We start from the raw sequence: 21,881 nt of genomic DNA, 5'->3' as shown, positions 1-21,881 counted from the left end.
TCCCGACTAACGAGTTTTTTGAGATACCAGCTGTCTCTCGCCCGATTTTTTGCATTGAGTTGATAGAGTAATTTGAGTTAACGAGCTCCTTAACGAGCTCGGTCTCAGAACGAATTAAACTCTTAAGTCAAGGCCCCACTGTATTGTTCCAGCAAAGATCAATCTCCATTTAAAGACTGCATTATGATTGTGTTTTCAGCTAAATATAGTCAAGGTTAATATTTGTGTTAGTGTCTGCCCTCATGGCTTGATTAACTATTTTGAGACATGTGCTTAGGTACATATCATATGAAAGATATGTGACACAAAATATACTTATGAACATCAAACATTTTTAGTTACAGATTAGGATTTGTAAACCACATGTTCATTATGCTTCCATCTGCAATTCACCAGATCAAGATTAGGATATCTAGGAAGTTTGATAAAAATAGTAAAGCTATCTATTCTTCCAGTTCTTGGAGAAATCAAAATATCAAGCATTCGGGGCGGGGGCGGGGGTGGAGGGGGATGAGGACACACTTGTAATACCTTAACCAATAAAGAAATTAAAGATTAAAAATATATATATCAAGCATTCAGAAAACAAAGCACAGTAGTTAATGTGAATGGCAGGTCATGCCTTAAATATCTAAAAAAACAACTAACAGAATTTGAAGTACTCAAAGAATCTTAAGTCCAAGTTCAAAAAAATTGGAGTGCTTTTTGAATTAATGTAAGAACTAATATTTTAAAGAATATTGTACAGTTGCTGTCACTAACAGCTATATTTTTATAATTTGAACTGTGTATGTTTATGTCCTAGTTCCACCATTTCCTAACTAGGGGTTCTGGTCAAGTTACTTAGCTCTAAAGTTGGACTTTTTGTCTATAAAATGAGAATAATTAATAGTACCTACCACAGGGTTGTTGGGTGGATTAAACCATATAATGCACTTGGCACAGTACCTGGCACTTGAGAAATGTAAAATTGTTATTTTATAAGAGAGCTATTATTATTGTTATTTTATAAATGAGGAACCTAAGATTCAGATTATGGTTTGCCTAAGAGCACACAGTGGGTAGATTGTAGATCTGGGCTTTGAACCAAAGACTTTTGGCTCCAAATCCTATGCTCTTTCTTCTATTGCAAGAGGTCTTAATTTGGGAACCATGGGTCTATAAATGGGCTTTATTTAGGACAGTGAACTAAATTGTTAGGATTTGCAATTAAATCAATGAAGCCTTTGCTTCTTCAGGGGTATCATTACTATCAGAATTATTTGAGTTCCTGGAAAATATATTCTGTATTTAGATTTGACAAAAAATTGATTGAGAAACTATACCAGGTAATCATTTATTGTAATTGCTGGAAATTTCTGCTACCCTAAAGCAAGCCACAAACTACTTAGTACCAATTCCTTTAAATCTTTATCAGCTCTCATTTAGAGCATTGGTACAATTAATAAACATTTCAGCCCCCAAGATAACTTTGGAATCTCCTTAATAGGTACTGAGATATTTTGGTTTTCTGAAGGCATCCTTTTCAGCTCTGAACCAGTTTTTAGTGTCTGAGGAAAGCCTGGGAAATATGGTTCTTGGACTTTGCCTAGAGCTCCCTTAATTTCAGAAAGATCTCAGGTGGCCTGAGCAACTGGGAGACTTCAAGTCCTTAGATGAAACCTGCTCTTGTTTGGATCTGTCCTCAGAAGCCCTGGAAACTGAGGTGGTCTCTAGAACAGGTATTTTGACCAGGAGATCGTGGATGCCTGTGGTACCCCCGTCAAGGCCTTCTGTGGTATTTTCTGGGGTTTAGGTTAGTAGAGTGGCCTCCCTGCAGCATTGTGCAAAACATCTGAATTTTGTAAAACCCCATGGGGATCTTAAGTGTTGTCCCTCCTTCATTATTCATCACAATACTATGTGTAGAAGAAATTGGGGCCCATTTGTTGTTTACTACTTTAGGCATATTTAACAAGTTATAAAAATAAGTAATTATGAGGGTGCTATTGACTAAAAGTAGATTCTATTTTCTCATGCGACTTTTTACCAAGGATTTCAGAGGGTGTTGGCTATATTTACTATTCTAAGAGGCATGTGGTTCCTCACAATTTAAATTCATTTTTGTTTCTAGTATTATGAACGCCTCAATGATCTAGTGGCAGCACCAGCACCAATTCCACCCCTGCTCATATCTGGAGGACCAGGCTCTGGAAAGTCCCTGCTTTTATCAAAGTGGTATGATTCAGTGCAATTAAATTGTTATCATTGTGTCATTTGAATCACCAAATTCATTCAACAAAATGTCTGCCTTCCTGCCTAGTCTGTACTGAACATTAAAAGAGCAAAAAGGAGTGAAATAATAGATTTGTGCCTTGAAGTATACACAATACATATGTTAGAGAGAAGATACAGAATGAGAAAGGAATAGGAAATTGAGCATTTGTGATTATGTAGCTAAATGATGTAGGTCAGAGGTAAAGGAGTGCTTTGTAAGGGAGTGGTCAATATGACATCAAATTAGGTGAATTCTAGAGGGAATGTGCCTCTATTTTCATTTATTGGCTTCATCTTAAAGGTTTCATTGGCATTTTAAATTATGTGAAACAAGACAAAGACTATTTAGAGTGAAATAAGTCATAAAGAATATAAAAATAGACAATAACCTTTAATATGAATGCAAACTAGTTTTTCAAATTATGGACTAAGGTTCATATAAACTAATACATTCTTTTCAGTTCAGTTCATTATATTATTTAAAGATAACTAGTGAAAATATTTTCTTTCATAATTATTTACATTGAAGAGTTAGCACATGTTGGTTCTTTTTTATTGCCTTTTATTTAAAGTTATGTTTGAAAAAATACTGTTTTTGTACTTAGTAAAAGAAACTTCTTTTTTCCTCTACTACCATATTTGAAACTGGAGGGTAATGCTAATTTTACTAATACTTTAAATTCAAATGTATACTATTTTGGCTTATATTAGTTAATATCAACTTGTAATTATAATGAATCTATAAATTTTAATGGTTACTTTAAAAGGACCTAAAAGTAGAGTAAAAATAGAAACTTCTCATATTTATTCAAAATTGACCATGTGATTGCTGATAAGTAGCATTTGATGCTTAATGCACTGTGAATTCTTTTTTGAGTTGACAGTAAAGGAGCTTTATCAGTCTTATAAAAGCTCTTCTTTCAGGATTCAATTACAACAGAAGAATTCCCCTAATACACTAATTCTTTCTCATTTTGTGGGGAGGCCCATGTCAACCAGCTCAGAGTCTTCCTTGATTATTAAACGACTTACTCTAAAGGTATAGTATGCCATCTTTTGGAATTTTCAGAATTTTTATTTAGATTCAGATTTTGTTGGGGCTAAGTATCTGATGATAAACCAATTTTCCGTGATTACCCATTTGTTTTGGTTTTGCATAAGATTAAAAATAATACTCAAGCCAAACCGGTTTGGCTCGGTGGATAGAGCGTCGGCCTGCGGACTGAAAGGTCCCAGGTTTGATTCCGGTCAAGGGCATGTACCTTGGTTGCGGGCACATCCCCAGTAGGAGGTGTGCAGGAGGCAGCTGGTCGATGTTTCTCTCTCATCGATGTTTCTAACTCTCTATCCCTCTCCCTTCCTCTCTGTAAAAAAATCAATAAAATATATTTAAAAAAAAAAAATAATAATAATACTCAATACGATTGGTGACTTGGTTTTGGTTCAAAGTGCAGAGATAGACCTATTTCTCACCAGCTGCGATAAAGTACAACTACCTCAGTCCGTGTGCTCTCATCTGGCAGCTGATGCAGCACTCTTGGTCAGTGTCCGCTCTGACCCTGGATCCTGCGAAGCTTCTGGAAGAATTTCCTCGTTGGCTGGAAAAACTCTCTGCGCGTCATCAAGGCAGCATCATCATCATTATTGATTCTATAGATCAAGTTCAGGTACTGTTTTCACTTTGTAACCCATTGATATACTCAGAAAGAGACAAAAGTATCAGTAATGACCATGGCAGGCATTTAATTTATATGTCCCTGAGAAGAAAATATTGACATTGTTTCTTTTATTTCTGCTTAATTTCTGAAGAGGAAGCATGTGGTCTTAAAAAAAATACTGTATGCCAGTACATGCTAATATCTTATTGGGAAAGACCAACCAAATTTTCACAATTAGCAAAAATTGTTCATTTTGACATATTTTTAGGGCCTGGACTTTTCCTTAAGTGTCCAGACTTAAGATCAGCAGCAATAGTCTTTTGCCACTTGTTCTTCTACTATTCTGAGATAAATGTTCCAAAAATAAGATTTTATCCTTAACAGTAATGAGAAACTTAAAGAGAATTTTCATTTTACCTGGGGAGCTGTTATGGGTTGTTTTGAAATATTTTGAATTAATAGATTGAATTTTGTTTTTATATTTTTAAGCAAGTTGAAAAACACATGAAATGGCTGATAGATCCCCTGCCAGTGAATGTAAGAGTAATTGTTTCTGTGAATGTAGAAACATGCCCTCCAGCATGGAGGTATGATGCTAACTTTAGTTCTTTCAGATTACATGAAATGTTTTAAGTACAAACAAGGCAAGGTTTTTCATATGTGTTTGTGTTTTTTGTATTTTTTATAAAAGTGGCAGTGAGGATGGGGAGAAGTGGACAATACCAGGATAAATATGCGATCAATAAGGATTTGGTGGGAGGTTAAATCTGGGATGTGAGAGAGGAGAAGGCTGGGATGACTCCCAAGTTTCTGACTTGAGAAATTAGTAAGTTGTGGGCCTATGCGCTGAATGAGAAGCACAAAGGACAGGCAGGTTTGTTTTCTAACATGGTTCATTTGAGTTGCCAATTATAACTTGAGTAGTGATGTCTAGTAGACAAATTTATGGGTGAGGAAAATGGGGTAGGGCTGGGCTAAGACACCTGTTATCCTGAAATGCGAGCTCACTTTAACAGCCCTCAAAAAAGGGATGAAGTGGTTGAATTCTGTGGGGCAGTATTTCTCAACCTATTTTTGCCCCACATGGTGCCTTTTTACTAATTTTATTCCTAATCACCTCCCTGCCAAGAAATTTAATACCACACATATACTGTACACTGAGTGACCAGATTATTCTGACCACCTGATGTTTGTAGGCAAATTAGCTATAATTTCGTACTGAAGTTGCTAGAGGGCCAGACCATTATAAATAGGGAAGCAGATTGTTTACCATGACAGTAGAAGTGATTTTTTTCTGAAGATATGGGTAAACAATGCAATTTAACAGCCTTTGAACGTGGGATATGTATATCAGTTTATGCATAGAAACAGATATGCGAATATATTTGTGCCTTATACATCAAAAGAATAAGATATTTTCACACACACACCCCCAACAAACAATTGTCATCATTCCACTGAGAATGCATATTGTAATGTGAATAAATTTCAGTTGGATTACAAATTACCTGTGGGCAAAGACTGTGTCTTGTACTATTCCTCATAGGTACTAATACCTCTGTTTACAATAGTGTACTTAGAACTAGAAATATTTTACCACTTCACTATCTAATGTCCATGCTGTTTATTTTAGTACAGTTTTTGTTGTGATTAATAGCTGAAAGTAATGATGTTAGAATAAATGAAATAATGTTACTTAATAGGATTAACAAATTAGTTTTGCTTATTTAATAAAGGCAGTATAAAAAATTAATTCCTGTAGTGGATTTTGACTTGTGGGTAGAGTACAGCTTTGGTGGTATTATTAGAAGATAATTTCATTTTCCTTTTCTTTAAATAAAAGGTTGTGGCCTACACTTCATCTTGATCCTTTAAATCCGAAAGATGCAAAATCTATTATAATTGCAGAGTGCCACTCAGTAGACATTAAATTGAGTAAAGAGCAGGTAAGTGTCTTTAATTGTGCTGCCATCTTTTTCTCTCTATCAGCTTTCCATTAAAACACCTTATATGAGACTTAATATTTAATATTTTCTGTTGTTATAAGGAAAATTGGAGTTTAGTAATTACTGTGTTAAATGCATTTGCTCTTAAACCTATAGCAGATATAGAAGAAGGAATAAAGAAAATTTTGGTCATAGGTTTACTTTACTATATTATATTAAGCAGGTATCTTAACAGCAAAAAAGCATTTGCATGTCGACTTCACCTGTGGTCCACGACCACACGGCAGTGATGCTGCTGGTGAGATGGCAGGAACCGTGTCATTCCTGCAGAGATGTTTGTTGGTGGCTTGGTAGTAAAGGCCACTTAATCCCAGCGTGGTTTTGTATTTTTGTTTTGTTTTCTGGTAAACTGTGTAGGAGAAGAAGCTAGAACGACATTGTCGTTCTGCTGCAACCTGCAATGCCCTTTATGTCACCCTTTTCGGCAAAATGATTGCATGGTAAGTGGCGATTCTTTTACATGACCTTCTGCATGTTTTATGTTTGCTGCAGACTGCTTCCTCACCGCGTGAAACGGAGAACTGATCACTATGACAATCTCTTGGGCCACTCAGATTCTGTTTATTCTAACAGTGATACTAACAACCTGTGAGAATGTGACTTATAACTGAAGCTCGATAACCTGTGAATTACCATAACTTGTTGAGTATGTTTGTGTAATTTTCATCACACTAACCTTTTCCTTACTGGGGGTTGCAAAAGAAGGCCATCTTTGCCCTCGTTTGGAGCCCATCCATGAGTGCTCAAGGTCACCTGCTTAAGACCCCTAGCTCTGGGGAAGTGAGGAGTCAACTGAGACGTTAAAAATATTATTTCCGGTGCCTTTGACTATCAGGAGGTAGGTATGTGGGTAGGAATTTGTAGCTGTCTCTGTTATCAAATTCTGATAAACATTTTACCTTAAAATAAATTATTCCATTTTATATATCCATCAGTAATTTGCTTTTAGATAAGCATTAGAAAGTTTTATTACTTTGATTTCTTCAGTACTGCCTCAGAGCCTCAGACTACATGTTTGTCCATTCAAAACCAGAGGTAAAAATGATTTTTTTTCATTGCAATAGGTAGTAATCCTAGCACAACGCATATTCTAGACACTGAACCTGGTACTCTTGTCTCTTAATTCCACATTCTCATCTTAAGAACCAAATGAAAATAATCTTCTAAAACTTTCACTTGTCCATGATATTTGCACTGTTCCTTCCTGCTTCCCAGTTGAGCAGTGAACCTGGCCTCTGTGCCTATCAGTAGCTTGAATAAGTATAATTCAAGAGTGCGAGTCACTTTCTATACATTTCACAATTTTTATTGAAATTATCTACTTAAGAGGGATTATGGACCACTTCTTTTTGTTTTGATTTTTTTTCTGTTTAGATACCTTTATATTTAAAAAAGAAACTACTGGTAAATATTGTGTAATAATTTAAAACACCCTCCTCTCCCCCCGGTTTACTGATTTTCTTTAGCCTGATGTTTTTCAAATTCTTGCTTTAAAAATTTTAATTTGCATGGCTAACTAACTAATAATATTTATTTATAATTATTTTCCTGCTCCTAGTATGTAGGTAGCATGCTTCTCTAGATGATAGGAACCATGTCTTACTCGTTCTTATGTTCTATAATACATAGTAATTGTTTGAATTTAATAAGAACCAGCATTTGTTTATTGAATTGAATTAAACAGTACACTAAAATAAATTTGATGACTCCAGCAGCCCCATAAAACTACCATTTTTCTGTATCATGTTTTATTGAATTCCTGTTCTTATCAGTTGCAATATAAAATATAGAGACATTGTGGTATTTTTTTGGTTTTGTTTTTTAGTGATTTCAGAGAGGAAGGGAAAGAGAGAGAGAGAAAGAAACATCAATGATGAGAGAAAAATCATTGATCAGCTGCCTCCTGCACGCCCCATACTGGGGATTGAGCCTGCAACCCAGGCACATGCCCTGACAGGGAATCGAACCATGACCTCCTGGTTCATAGGTCAACACTCAACCACTGAGCCGCGCTTGCTGAGCAAGACCACATTGTTTTTAATCTACCCCCAGTTTTTCACAGATGTTGGCAGTCTATAAGAAATTAAATCTATTTTCAATTCCAACAGTGCTGGGAGATCAGGCAATTTAGATAAAATTCTTCATCAGTGTTTCCAGTGTCAAGATACAGTTTCATTATACAGACTTGTTCTGCGATCCATCCAGGAGTCCATGGCGAATGATATGGATAAAGAACTCATGAAACAGGTAAAGTGTAGTAAATTCATCAAAGGAAGATTATTTTGCTTTGTTTGCATTTATATGTGAATTAAAGTAAATAGCAAATTTTGGTAAATTTGTGCTCAAATACATTTCAAGCTTATACAGGAATGTGCGCTTGTGTCCAGAAGTGATATCTTGGGAAATTTGCATTTTCCTGATTGTCATTGAGATTTTTTTATCTGTTCATGTTCATTAGTTATTCTTGTTTCCTGTATGTGGCTTCTTTGTTCAAGTCCTTTAAACATTTTTTAATTGAGTTGTTTGGATCTATGGGCATTCTTAAGTGTTCTGCATGCTGACTACAAATCCTTTGTTAGAGAGTTTTCAAATGTCTTTTTCCTTATCTTTCCTTGTCTTATCTTTTAACTTTATGGTGTCAAAGTTTTATCAACAGTTGCTTTTATGGGTTATGCCTGTGTATCTTTTCAAAATCCTTTGCTATCATAAAAGTGTTCTCAGATATATTTTCCCCTTCAGAATATTTGACAGTTTTGTTCTTCATGTGTAAGCCCTTAATTCATGTTGATTTATTTTTGTTTATTGTATGAGGAAGGAATCTACTTTTTAATCTTTTATTACTAGTATGTGGCTGTTTTACTAAATAGTACATCTTTTCTACTGATGTAGAATGCTATCTGTTGAGTGTCCAGAATATAGACACATGAGTCCATTTCTAGGCTTCTCTTGTTCCAATTTTGCCTATTCCTTGCCAATACCAGTGTCTTACCTATTAGAACTTTAAAGTGAACTTTAACATTTGGTTGGACAAGCTCCCTGTCAATATTATTCTTTACAATTTTGTTAGCTAATTTCCTGTGTGTATTTTTAGAATTGGTTCAGCAAGTGCCCTGGAAACTTATTTTGGAATTCTTTGGAATTGCATTGAATTTAGAGATAGAGTTAAATAAATTATATGTCTTTCCTCTATGGAAAGCTAAATGATTCTTCATTATTTAGTCATCTTCTTTAATGACTTTCAATAAAGGTCTTATACATCCTTTGTTAAGGTTTGTTTCTAAGGACTCTGTAGTTAAAATAATATTTTATTTGTTTTAATTTTCATTAAAGAGTAGTTGGCATACAACAGTATATTAGTTTCTGGTGATTTGACATTTATTTACCTTATGATGTGATCACCACACTAAGTCTAGTAACATTTGTCACCTTGCCAAGTTATTACAATATTATTGACTATAACCCCTGTTAGTCATTCCCGTAGCTTATTTATTTTATAAATGGAAGTTTATACCTTATTCCCCTTCACCGTTTTTACCCATTGAGGATGTAGAAAAAAGGAAAACCTAATGCACTGTTGATAGGATTGTGAATTGGTGCAGCCACTATAGAAAACATTATGGAGATTCCTCAAAAAATTAAAAGTAGAACTATCATACAACCCAACAATTCCAATTCTGGGTATTTATTTGAAGAAAACAAAAACACTATTTCTTTGCAGTAGCCAATATATGGAAGCAAACTAGATGTTCATTGATAGATGAATGGATAACGAAGATGTGGTACAGATACACAGGGGAATATTACTCAATAAAAAAGAATGAAATCTTGCTATTTATAACACCATGGATGGAACCAGAGGGTATTATGCTAAGTGAAACGTCAGACAAAGAAATAAATGAAATAACATTTCAAAATTGTTTGTTATTAGTTAAATTCAGTTTTAATTTCTAAAAACTTACTTTATATTTAGCAACGTTGTTGAACTCTTATAGTTTGAACCTTGATCCATTTTTATGTTAATTTCTCAACTTGGGGGCTCCTGGGGTTTTGCCTTTTCATCTTACTTTCTAGCTCATAAGTATCCCATGTCTGGGCTAATGTTTTCCTCATGTAACCCTTCCCTGAGGGGACAGCCCTTGGAAGTTCCTGGTGTTGGCAAGCATTCTAGTTCCACCTCTTTGCCTCGTGGGGCATACAGGCTCACCTTCCATCCCCACTGTGGGTGTGAAAACACAAGCCCTGAAGTTACTGGGTCGGCTGCCTATCCCTCTCCCACTTTCCCAGGGACAGCACCCCTAGCACTTAGCCCTCTGACTTTCACTTTCCTATCATTTTTGGCACCTGGAGGATTTCCCTTTCTTTCCCCCAGCTCCACTGTGTTCAGAAATATTTTGTTATATGTCATCTGGCAATATCAGGCGTTTGTAGTAGCAGGGCTATTTTTTTCCACCATTTTCCCAGAATTGGGACTTTGTCATTCGTTTTAATAATACATTTCCTGCAGTTTTAACTTCCACTACAATTTTTCTATATGTATCTTATCTTTGGCATGCTATATTTTATATAGACACTATTGTCAACCTTAAAAATAAAGCAGCCAGTTATTTTATTAGCAAAATGGGGTTATTCAAGAATGGCAGAGAATTGCAATTGGGAGCAAGCAAGCTACGGCAAAACCAGAGGCAAGTCCAGATAATGAAGAAGGGCCTGTTTTTATGAGGTTTTAGAAGGAAATTGGCAAGAGTTGTTTTGAACAAAAGTTTATTGGAGAAGAACAAGAGTTCGAGGTGGTGACAGTTTCTATTGGCTGCAGGGGCTGGAAGGGGTCCTCTTTTTTCCTGAAGGCAGGAGATGAAATTCCCATGTGATTAACGCCCTCCCTTGTTAAAATAATTCTCCTCCTTCTTCCTGCTGGTCATGCAGGCTGCAGTGAGTGACAGGTGCATGAGGTGTTCTCCTTTCAGGGCTGCCTGACACTTTAAATCAGTGGTTCTCAACCTTGGCTGCACGTTAGAATCACCTGGGAATCTTTTTTTTAAATCCTGATTTCTGGGCCTCATCCTCCGGAAATTCTGTTTCTTTGTTACTAATGTTGTGGCCTCACCCCATAACAAATAAACAGAATTTCTGGCGGATGAGGCCCAGAAATCAGGATTTAAAAAAAAGATTCCCAGGTGATTCTAATGTGCAGCCAAGGTTGAAAACCACTGCTTTAAATGAAATTTCCTTTATTTTCACTCTTATTCTTGATTAGTGTATTTTGGGAAGTGTGTTTCATGCTAAAAAATCTGTTTCTTTAGTAAATCATTTGAATTATAAATTTGAATAAGAAATCAATAAGCTTAAAAGAATTGTGGAAATCTTAATGGCAGTTAGTTATGTAAAAAAATACTTTATGATCATTGTTAATGTGTTTTTCTACCTAGATTCTCTGCCTCATAAATGTTAGTCATAATGGTGTGAGTGAATCAGAATTGATGGAACTCTATCCAGAGATGTCCTGGGCTGTCTTGACCTCCCTTATTCACAGTTTACACAAAATGTGTTTGTTGACTTACGGTTGTGGCTTGCTCAAGTTTCAACATCTACAGGTAAATGTTATTTTAATCAGGTTGGTTTTTTTTTTTTTTTTACTTACAAATGTCAACATATCATTACCTCCTGGATTATGCTATATTATACATTATTTTAAGTGTTTGAATTGTTAGACAAAATTGAAATCTGAAATTTGGTATTATAATTTTTTTTGCAATGATTTTAGCTTAGATGTGAAATTTGGCTAGTATTATTAATTTGACTAATAATATTATGTGTAGTATCTTTATGACATGGTTATTACTTTAAAAGTAATTTTGAAAGAGGAAATATATTTTTCCCATTTTATGATTTATTGAATTGCAGGTATAGTTATATATGTATTAAGAGCTTGGATTCTGAGTGTCTGTTTACAACCATGCTCTTTAGAGCTTAATAGTTATGGAACGATGAGCAAGTTCTTTAAACCTTGGGCAGACTTTTCCAGCATATCATAGGGGTTGTGAAGAGAATTAATTGAGATAGATCTTGGTCCTTATGAGGTTAGACATAATGTCTAGCAAATAGTAGTAAATGTTTAGGAAAGAGTGACTAATATAATTCTTATCTGCAATGCCATGGTATATAAACGAAGTCTTTCATTTGGGTATGCTGTATTATATTTGTAGGTGTGAAATGTTTATAACTTCACAGGCTTATCTTTCTCCTTTATTGTTATTCTTTTTAGTACTTCTTAAATCCACATCTTTAAGACTTTTTTTATTGAAGTAAAATTGACATACAACATTGTATTAGTTTCAGGTATACAACATAATGATTTACATTTCTGAGATTTTAATGTATGTAAATAAAAAATAAAAGTTTGAAATAAATTGCATCTTGAGTTCTTAAAATATTATTACAGGAATTTTTTGTTCTCATATCAGTTTATCACATAAATCCATCCTGAATTTTAAAATATTCTAATGCCATTTCTATTATACAACAGTAAGATTGAAATGATTATAAATTCTGTTTTAGAAATTTATAGTACAAAAAATAGACTGCAGTATTTTTTCTTTTTCTCCCTAGGCTTGGGAAACAGTGAGACTGGAGTACATGGAAGATGCCACCATTATTTCTTCTTATAGGCAGAAGCTAATCAACTACTTCACCATGCAGCTAAGGTATTAGAAGTACCCACGTTGTACTCCTCTAACTTCTGCTACCCCCTTTACCTCTGTGTCCTTATTTCTCTTTCTTAACTTATAACTTAATGTATAACATTTAATTATTACAAAAAAAGATTAAATTCTCTCCCTATCTTGTTGATGTCAAAAGGACAAAAGATGAGTCCATAAGTCTTTTAACACTACTAGTATACTAAAGATGTAAACTTAAGTAAAATCAATTTAGGATCACTTTATTACTTTTATTTTATTCCAGTTCAATAGTTTAAAAATATGAGTGTCTGTTTGTACCTTTGTGTCCATTTGGGTCCATTGAGGGTTTTTTAAAAAATAATTTAATTTTAGGAAAATACCTTTAGAGTTTGTTTGGTGTCCCTGATTACAACTATTCATTTTCTTAGTTAGATTGGTAAAGTTTCTGGTTTTAACAATTAAAGAGTCAGAGACATATGTTAGGTACAGTTTTCTTGCTCCAGCATCTGTCTGAAGCTTTTGGAAGCGATGTCATGGCAGGAAGGTACTGTTGAGTATTGTCCCTTCTCTTCTATAGTCAGGACCCAGTGACCTGGAGAAGCGCAGATGAACTCCCATGGCTTTTTCAGCAGCAGGGAAGTAAACAGAGGTTGCACGATTGTCTTCTCAATCTCTTTGTGTCTCAAAACCTTTATAAAAGGTAAGGAACTTATGTGTAGAACATCCTTCCCCAGAAAAACATATTGAAACAGTTGTTCTGCTTAACAAAGAAAAATATAATTTTTAACTTAAAAATTAGTCCAATTTCAGTGCTACCTAAAATATAAAACAGTGTGGGAGGAATTTAAGACAATTTGCAAATTACCATGAGATTTACTTTTTTCCAAGAAAAAAGTAAAAAGACAGAGTATGGCTGCTTCATAAAATCAGATCTAGAATGATCTTGAGACAGCTTCATACCCAATCTTGCATTTAAGCAGGTTTGACTCTGAGTCACCTAGAGAGGTGTGGTTTACGATATCTGACTCTCAAGGCCTTCAGAGACCTCACACCGTGTATCCGAGCCCTACAGAGAATCTGACTGGTGTTGAGTTTAAAGAAAGGATTACCCTTTAAAAATAAATATATTGTTTTGTCTTTTCTGGTATATTTGAATTTGCCTGTGTCAGAACCACACCTTATGAGCCAAGCTACTGACCTGCTAAGCCTCATGAGGGGATTTTTCTGTCTCACTTAGAAATTTCAACATTTCTCATAACAGCTGCATAATTTTTTTGTTCCTGAGTGAACTCTCAAGTTTCTTTGTTGTACCTTGTAACTTATTTCTCATCTTCATTCCAGTTTTTCATGATTCCTTTGAAATCAGTTTCATTCTTTAGTTTACCAGCTCTCCTGGTTAATATCATCTACAGATAATTAAGCTTACTTTTATTCAATTCCATGATGAAAATACAAAGTAGATATCCTATGACAGTTTGCCTATGTTTCAGTAGTTTCTTTTGTTCTAGTTTCCATCACTTAAAATAGGTTTTTGGATGAACCCAAATTGATTACATATCATGAAGTGTTTAAAAGAAATTCTAATAAATTGCTGTTGATGAGTAACCATAATGATGTTAATGGTAACAGCCCACACTATGGAGTGTTTTCTATGTGCCATAATCTCCTTACAGTAACACCTGAGACAGGTAGTGTCAGTGTCTCCCTCTTGGCAAAAGAGGAAGTTGAGGCATAAGAGGTCAGACATCCTGCTCATGATCACGCAGCTGGGAGCAGTGGACTCAGGTGACAGTCTGAGTCCACAGTGTTACCTCACTACACCATACTTGCCTACTAATAAATTGTCAATAACTTGATATGAATTCTGGCGTTTTTCACTTGATAATGGCTTTTAAGGTGTGTTTTCCTCTAATTACTGTTATTTGTTCAAACAGAGGACACTTTGCTGAGTTGCTGAGCTACTGGCAGTTTGTGGGCAAAGACAAAAGCGCGATGGCAGCCGAGTACTTCGATTCGCTGAAGCAGTATGAGAAAAACTGTGAGGGCGAGGACAACATGATGTGCTTAGCAGATCTCTATGAAACCCTGGGGCGCTTCCTCAAGGACCTGGGCCTGCTCAGTCAGGTAACTGTAGCAGGAATCAGAGCCAGGGTGGGTTTTTCCTGTTTACTCTGCTCTCCCTGCAGGAGTTAACGCAGCTTTTATTTGCTGTGCTAATCAGATGGTAGATCTTACACTTTCCTACTTTGCACTCACTTCAGTTGGCCTTTAATGTCTTTTCCCCAGGCTGTGGTACCTTTGCAGAGGTCTCTAGAAATTCGAGAAACGGCCTTGGATCCAGATCACCCGAGAGTAGCTCAGTCCCTTCACCAGTTGGCAAGTGTGTATGTGCAGTGGAAGAAGTTTGGCAACGCAGAGCAATTGTACAAACAGGCATTAGAAATCTCTGAAAATGCCTATGGCGCAGACCATCCACATATTGCTCGTGAACTTGAGGCACTTGCAACTTTGTACCAGAAACAAAATAAGTAAGATTGAGATCACTAATAGTCTGGTTTTATGGTGGGGAGTTACAGTTCTAAATGTACTCATGTGGTAGCCTTTCTTTTGTGGCGGGGTACCTTTCCTTATCCTATATCTTTTTAATGCATCATATTCAAATACTATTTGTTGGTCTGCGTCTTCATGAGGTAAACAAGAAATTAGAACTGTAAGATCCATCTCTATCTGAACACATTGTTTGCGGGTAGTTTTTATCCCGCGCTCTACTACACTGGTAGAACGTATAAATACGTAAAACGTACAAATACATTTCCCGCATACAATGTGTGGAGATGAGTAGAGAATAGAGCATGGGGTTTGTAGTCACATAGTTGGGTTGGAATCTGGGCTCCCTCACTGACTGGCTTTGTAACATGGAGTGAATTACTAACACAAGGGCTAAGAACCACGGCCCCTGGCCAAGTCCAGGTGGCCTCCTGCTTTATAAACAAGGTTTTACGGGAACACAGCTGCATTGTTTTCATTTACATATTGTCTATGGTTGCTCCTTGCTTCAGCCGTAGAGTTCATTCAGTAGTTGAGACAGACTGCATGGCCCACAAGGCCTAAAATACTACCTCGCCCTTTATAGACAAAGTTTGCTGGTCAGTGGTATAATAAAATGTATCTATGAGATACCCACTGAATGGCACCTTTTCCTCCATCAGAAATCATTTATTTTGCTCCATCATAACTGATACATATTGGAATATTTTTAACTTTAAGAAATCTTGTTCACACAAATTTTGGATGAATTTTACATTTATCTTTGACCAAACGTTAGCCTCTATAGGAGAAGGTGATATAGCAAGCTAAAATTTTAGATTTTCATTTAGATATGTTGTCCTTTAGAGATCCAAAGTGAATTGTATCAGTTAAAAATCTGTTAAATGTCCATTACTTGGAGTATTAGGTCTGTTTTGTTAGATTTTTTTTTTATGAAGGGTTGTGTTAAAGATTTGTAATTCCATGTAACAGTGCTGGTTTTAAGAGCCAGAAATAGCTTTACACTAGGTAAGGCGTGCTTTCATTTCACTGAAATATGTTACTTTGGACATGTTTCTTTTGTTTGACTTTTTTTTTTTTTTTTTAAAGATATGAACAAGCTGAACATTTTAGGAAAAAATCCTTTAAGATTCGTCAAAAAGCTACAAGGAGAAAAGGCAACTTGGTAATGAGAGATTTCTTTTGTTTTGTGTTTTGAACAAAGAGGAAGAGAACATCTCTGACTATCATAATATAGATGCATAAACCTCACAAGTTTTAAGAACTTTATATTTTAAGTGACTCCTAGAAAAGTACTGATTAATATTTTTATTTCTTTATAATGTGTTTAAATATTACTATTACTGGGAGGTACAACTTAGCAGACTCTTAAAAGTAGAATTATATATTGTGTTAATCATTTTGCAGTTTATATGTACATCAAATCATCACACTGTACACCTTAAGCTTACACAGTGTGGTATGTCAATTACATCTCAAAATTAAAAAATTTTTTAAGTGAAACCTAGTTCATTTGAAGGTTAGACTCTGGATGTAGACTTGAAAGCTGCTTCAATTCTTTTCTTTAAAAGGTTGGAAAAGGGAGTAAAAGTAATTTAGTTAACATTTTATGCTGGATTCAAATGCAAAGAAATTCTTACCCTTGAGAACAAAAAAATTATTTTCACATTTCTAAGCTGCTCATAAAATCTAAATAGAGTTTATTTGTTTTAACTTAAAATGTCATGTGCAATTTTTAACTGAAATGTATTTGACATATAGTACAATATAAATTTAAGGTGTACAATATATCGATTTGATACATTTGTATATTGTAATATGATTGCCATTGAAATGATAGTTAGCACCTCCACCACATCACATAATTATCATTTTTTGTGGGAATAATTATGATCTAGGTCTCTTGGCAAGTTTGATGATTATAATACAGTATTTTTGTCTATATTCATTATACTGTACATTTGATCTCCAAGACTTATTTATCTACTAGTTGCGAGTGCTACATGCAATTTAAATACTTGACTTTAAGTGGTTAGCAGTGAGATTGGTAAATATCTGCAAGTTGATTCTGTTTCCTGTTCTTTTGAAGCACTTTGGGACTCAGTTCACTTTGCTAAAATGTCTCATAATCATTTTCACAATAGTTTTTAATGAATTTTGGAATGTGAGGTCATGTGGAAATATGTGTATTTTCAATATCCATTAGATTAACTTAGTGTGATATTTAAAATAATTGTAATCTTCCCAAATGGAACAAAAGGTGAAAGGATTTTGTAGAACCCCAGTATATTGTTTCAGAACCAAAGATTGCACTTGCTTAGTGATTGCTGTGAATTTCTTGTGTTTGCTCCAGTATGGATTTGCCCTTTTGCGTAGACGGGCCCTACAGTTAGAAGAGCTTACCTTAGGTAAGGACACACCGGACAATGCTCGGACCCTCAATGAACTGGGTGTTCTCTACTATCTTCAGAATAACTTGGAGTGAGTACCGTGGTGTTTATAATGAAAACAAGTATCCATTTTTCTCTTAGGTGCAAAGGTGTTTTATATTCCTATCAAGTCAAGCTAGAATAAATCAATAGCAACCATGCCAGATTTCATGTATATGTTATGAACATAGCCACACTTAACAAAGACCATGGCATTTTTTTTCTGCTATTTTCTTTCACATGGTTTCTTCAGTAACTAAAAAGTTATTCTGTAGCTTCCCTAGTATTTTCTATATGTTTATGAAGAGTGAGTTTGTGTGGCTATCATACATGAGACCTCATAGACTAAAGGAGAATAAAGAAAAGAATGTAGATGGGTGCTAGTTTTCTTCTTCAGTTTAAATGGACATAAAAGACAAAATGATAAATTTATACTTTCCGAAAAAAAGTGTTTTGAGGCTTCTTTAGATGTCAGAAATATAACAAATTTGATAATTTGGACATCAAGAAAATGTAACAAATATTTAGTCTACTTCACAAAAAGTTCTTATATTAAAAATTATTAAGTACTAACCCCAAAGGGATAAAGAGTGAATATCAAAATCTTTTGTTTGAGTTAGGTCTAATTATATATATATATATATATATATATATATATATATATATATATATATATATATTATTGATTTCAGAGAGGAAGGGAGAGAGATAGAAACATCAGTGATAAGAGAAATCATTGATTGGTTGCCTCCTACACATTCCCTACTGGGGATCGAGCCCACAACCCAGGCATATGCCCTTGGGTGGGATTGAACCCGGGACCCTTCAGTCTGCAGGCTGATGCTCTATCCACTGAGCAAAACCAGCTAGGGCAGGTCTAATTATTTTAAAGGTATAAAAAGTTTGTTTTGGAAAATATTTACAGGTTCATCTTTTTGGAGAAGTGAAGCGGACAAATAAGGCAGTCATCCAGATGTTTCAGGCCCTCACACTATCAGGAAAGCATTTTCATTTTTGGAAAAGAGCAGGAAGGGGAGAGGGCTGGGAAAGAGGAAGGAAGGATTTTGAGCTAAATCCTTCATTTTAACTCTCTTGGATTTAAGAATAAAAATGCTTCAGTTCTCCAACTAACCAGGACTAGGGATTCTGATTTCTAGAGAATAAGCTGTTTAAACCATTTTGGGGTTTTGCTCATAGAACAGCTGACCAGTTCCTGAAACGTTCCTTAGAAATGAGGGAGCGCGTTCTGGGACCAGATCACCCTGACTGTGCCCAGTCTTTGAATAACCTGGCGGCTCTATGCAATGAAATGAAACAGTATGATAAGGCGGAAGAACTTTATGAAAGAGCTTTAGACATTCGGAGACGAGCGCTAGCTCCTGATCACCCTTCTTTGGCTTACACAGTGAAGCATCTTGCAATCTTGTATAAGAAAATGGTAAGTAATCCCTGGAGTGCTTGCCTGTGTTTTATAATAGTATAGCTATTAAACCATAATTGCCATCAGCAACATCATTTGCCTTCTGATAGATTTTTTTAATGACTTTTTATTGATTTTTAAAGAGAGGAAGGGAGAGGGAGAGAAACATCAATGTGATGAACATCAATTGGCTGCCTCCTGCACTCCTCCTACCAAAGATCAAGCCTGCAATCTGGGCATGTGCCCTGAGAGGAATCAAACTGGCAACTTTTTGATGCTCGAGACGATGCCCAACCAATTGAGCCACACTGGCCAGGGCTGGATAGATTATTTTCTATGAGCTTTTAAATCATAATGATATAGTTTTATAACAAATAGCTGAATAGTGCATTTAAAAATATTATTTCAGACTTAATAAATTAAAGTGCTGGTTTGGTTTCGTTAAAATACATTCTAAATACAAATGCATTCATTCATCAGCATTCTAATTAAACTTATTCTCATATTACATTTCAGAAGTTCTGAAATTCACCTGTATTGTTTGCTGTGTCAAGCTATTATAAGCATAAATCACCCAATTGTCATGGCTAAAGGAAGAGTTTTTGTAGTTGATAAAATGAGCATTTTAATTTCACTTTTTTCTTTGTCTACAATTAAATGTAATGAACTAAACACCATTCTTTGCCATAGGGTTCTAGCCAGAGGGATGTTTGGAACTTTTATAGCTTTTCTCCAAAAAATGCCAGAGTAGTTTGCTTTCACTTAGTGTAGTGGTTCTCAACCTTGGCTGCAAATTAGAATCACCTGGGAATCGTCTTAAAATCCTGATTTCTGGACCTCATTCCTTTAGTGGCAGTAACAGAACAGCGGTAGGCCATCTCTACACTTTGCAGGACCCTTTACTGGTCATTCAGGCACAAAGTTGTTGTTATTTCTCCCCAACAAGTAAAAAAGAAATAATTGGAAAAATCTGAAAAGGATTTGGTGGAAAATGAGTTTTTATTTTGATGTCATCTCCAAATTATGTATAGTAGCAAACATATATACGGTGGGGCAAAAAGTTTACATAATTGTTTATTAATTGTATTACTTTCCATACAAACAACTATAAACCTACTTTTGCCCCACCCTGTACTTTAATTGTAAGGTTTTTACTTTACCAGAAACAGTGAGTAATAATGGGTGATCCTAAAGAGCTTTCTGAATTATCAAACAAAATGTTTTATATTCAGTATAACTTTACTTACATATTCTACTAGAACAGCAGTTCTCAACCTGTGGGTCGCGACCCCTTTGGGGGTCGAACGACCCTTTCACAGGGGTCGCCTAAGACCATCCGAAAACACATATATAATTACATATTGTTTTTGTGATTAATCACTAGGCTTTAATTATGTTCAATTTGTAACAATGAAAATACATCCTGCATATCAGATATTTACATTATGATTCATAACAGTAGCAAAATTACAGTTATGAAGTAGCAACGAAAATAATTTTATGGTTGGGGGTCACCACAACATGAGGAACTGTATTAAAGGGTCGCGGCATTAGGAAGGTTGAGAGCCACTGTACTAGAGTTTAGCTATCTATAAACTTAACCATTAAACTGGGAGGTAATGCTTCTGAATTTTTTTCTCAGAAATTACTTTTTGATACAAAAGTTTGTTTGTGGAAAAGTTCTAATCAGGTAACATTTATTGCTTTAATATTCTTGTTAGATTTCACTTTTGTGTTTTAGGGGAAACTTGACAAAGCTGTACCTTTGTATGAGCTGGCCGTTGAAATCCGGCAGAAATCCTTTGGCCCAAAGCACCCTAGTGTAGCTACTGCCTTGGTGAACTTAGCTGTTCTCTATTGCCAAATGGTAAGTTCCCACACTTTAACTCTTTAAAAATGAAGTGTTTAGGTATGATATAGGTAAACATGAATTAGATGTGGCACAGTAAAATTAATTAGAGGAAATTGAAGGTTATTTATCTACTAATGCTTTCTTTAGTACTTGAGAAATTATTGAAGTCACACTCCTCTTAGTGTAAAGCACTGACTGTTTACAGTGGGGCCTTGACTTACGAGTGTCCTGACTAACGAGTTTTTCGAGATACGAGCCGTGTCTCGGCCGATTTTTTGCTTTGAGTTGCGAGCTAAAATTTGGGTTATGAGCCAGCTTCAGATACCCCACCGCTAGTTGGCGCAGCGAACGTCAAGTGAACGCCACAACATCAGCCCAGCATCACGTGTCTCACTCATTCACTTTTTGATTTGACATACGAGTAATTTGAGTTATGAGCTCCTTCACGGAACTAATTAAACTCTTAAGTCAAGGCCCCACTGTAGTTCATTGCATAGGCTGTTTTTAAATTCTGGAGACTCCCTACATCTCTCTATCTAATATTATCTTTAAGCTTCAACATTTGCCTGTGATGGGTGAGAAATACGTATGGTACCAACTGGGCGATAAAGAAACACATAAAGTTTGTGTTTATATAATTGGATTAAGTTCAATGGTTACCAACCCAGGTCTAACGCCAGTTTTTGATTTTCTATTATACTGCTTCTCCCATGATGATTACTTATAAATTAATCTGTTTATCCACGTTTTAGGAGAATTTTAACATTTAAAAAGTGCTTATTCAACTTGTCAGCTTAATCTAGAATACATTAATAGTAATTTCATAAACCCAGAGTGTCCAAATGAGTGTTGTTAATTTTTTTAATAAGAAAAAACACATTGAAGCCTTGCCACTGTATGAAAGAGCATTAAAGATTTACGAAGACAGCCTGGGTCGGATGCATCCTCGAGTTGGAGAAACTTTAAAAAATTTAGCTGTGCTCAGGTAAGAATTTTTTCACTTTCCTCATACATCTTAACTACCTTTTAAAACATC

General features: G+C 35.3%; 1 protein-coding gene across 2 annotated transcripts in view; it reads left to right on the top strand.

Moving 5' to 3' along the window:
• NPHP3 (nephrocystin 3) overlaps positions 1 to 21,881 on the top strand; it is a 35,681-nt gene that overhangs the window by 11,754 nt on the left and 2,046 nt on the right. The window contains exons 10-26 of one of the 2 annotated variants that reach the window (XM_070433410.1): positions 2,114 to 2,217; positions 3,181 to 3,295; positions 3,780 to 3,923; positions 4,404 to 4,501; positions 5,758 to 5,860; positions 6,278 to 6,360; positions 8,029 to 8,167; positions 11,347 to 11,511; positions 12,527 to 12,621; positions 13,175 to 13,297; positions 14,532 to 14,721; positions 14,884 to 15,125; positions 16,234 to 16,309; positions 17,498 to 17,625; positions 18,771 to 19,011; positions 20,735 to 20,860; positions 21,715 to 21,830. In XM_070433410.1, the coding sequence (XP_070289511.1) occupies positions 2,114 to 2,217; positions 3,181 to 3,295; positions 3,780 to 3,923; positions 4,404 to 4,501; positions 5,758 to 5,860; positions 6,278 to 6,360; positions 8,029 to 8,167; positions 11,347 to 11,511; positions 12,527 to 12,621; positions 13,175 to 13,297; positions 14,532 to 14,721; positions 14,884 to 15,125; positions 16,234 to 16,309; positions 17,498 to 17,625; positions 18,771 to 19,011; positions 20,735 to 20,860; positions 21,715 to 21,830 (2,288 nt within the window). Of the gene's footprint in view, positions 1 to 2,113; positions 2,218 to 3,180; positions 3,296 to 3,779; positions 3,924 to 4,403; positions 4,502 to 5,757; positions 5,861 to 6,277; positions 6,361 to 8,028; positions 8,168 to 11,346; positions 11,512 to 12,526; positions 12,622 to 13,174; positions 13,298 to 14,531; positions 14,722 to 14,883; positions 15,126 to 16,233; positions 16,310 to 17,497; positions 17,626 to 18,770; positions 19,012 to 20,714; positions 20,861 to 21,714; positions 21,831 to 21,881 lie in introns of those variants that run through there. The other variant, XM_070433411.1, reaches the window with a different exon arrangement.

This window comes from Myotis yumanensis, unplaced genomic scaffold (assembly GCF_028538775.1).
Source record: "Myotis yumanensis isolate MYYU_CA2020_CCGP unplaced genomic scaffold, mMyoYum1.0.hap1 SCAF_14, whole genome shotgun sequence".
Lineage (NCBI taxonomy): Eukaryota > Metazoa > Chordata > Mammalia > Chiroptera > Vespertilionidae > Myotis > Myotis yumanensis.
The sequence above is the reverse complement of the archived record's forward strand: the minus strand, read 5'-3'. Positions and strand labels throughout refer to the sequence as shown.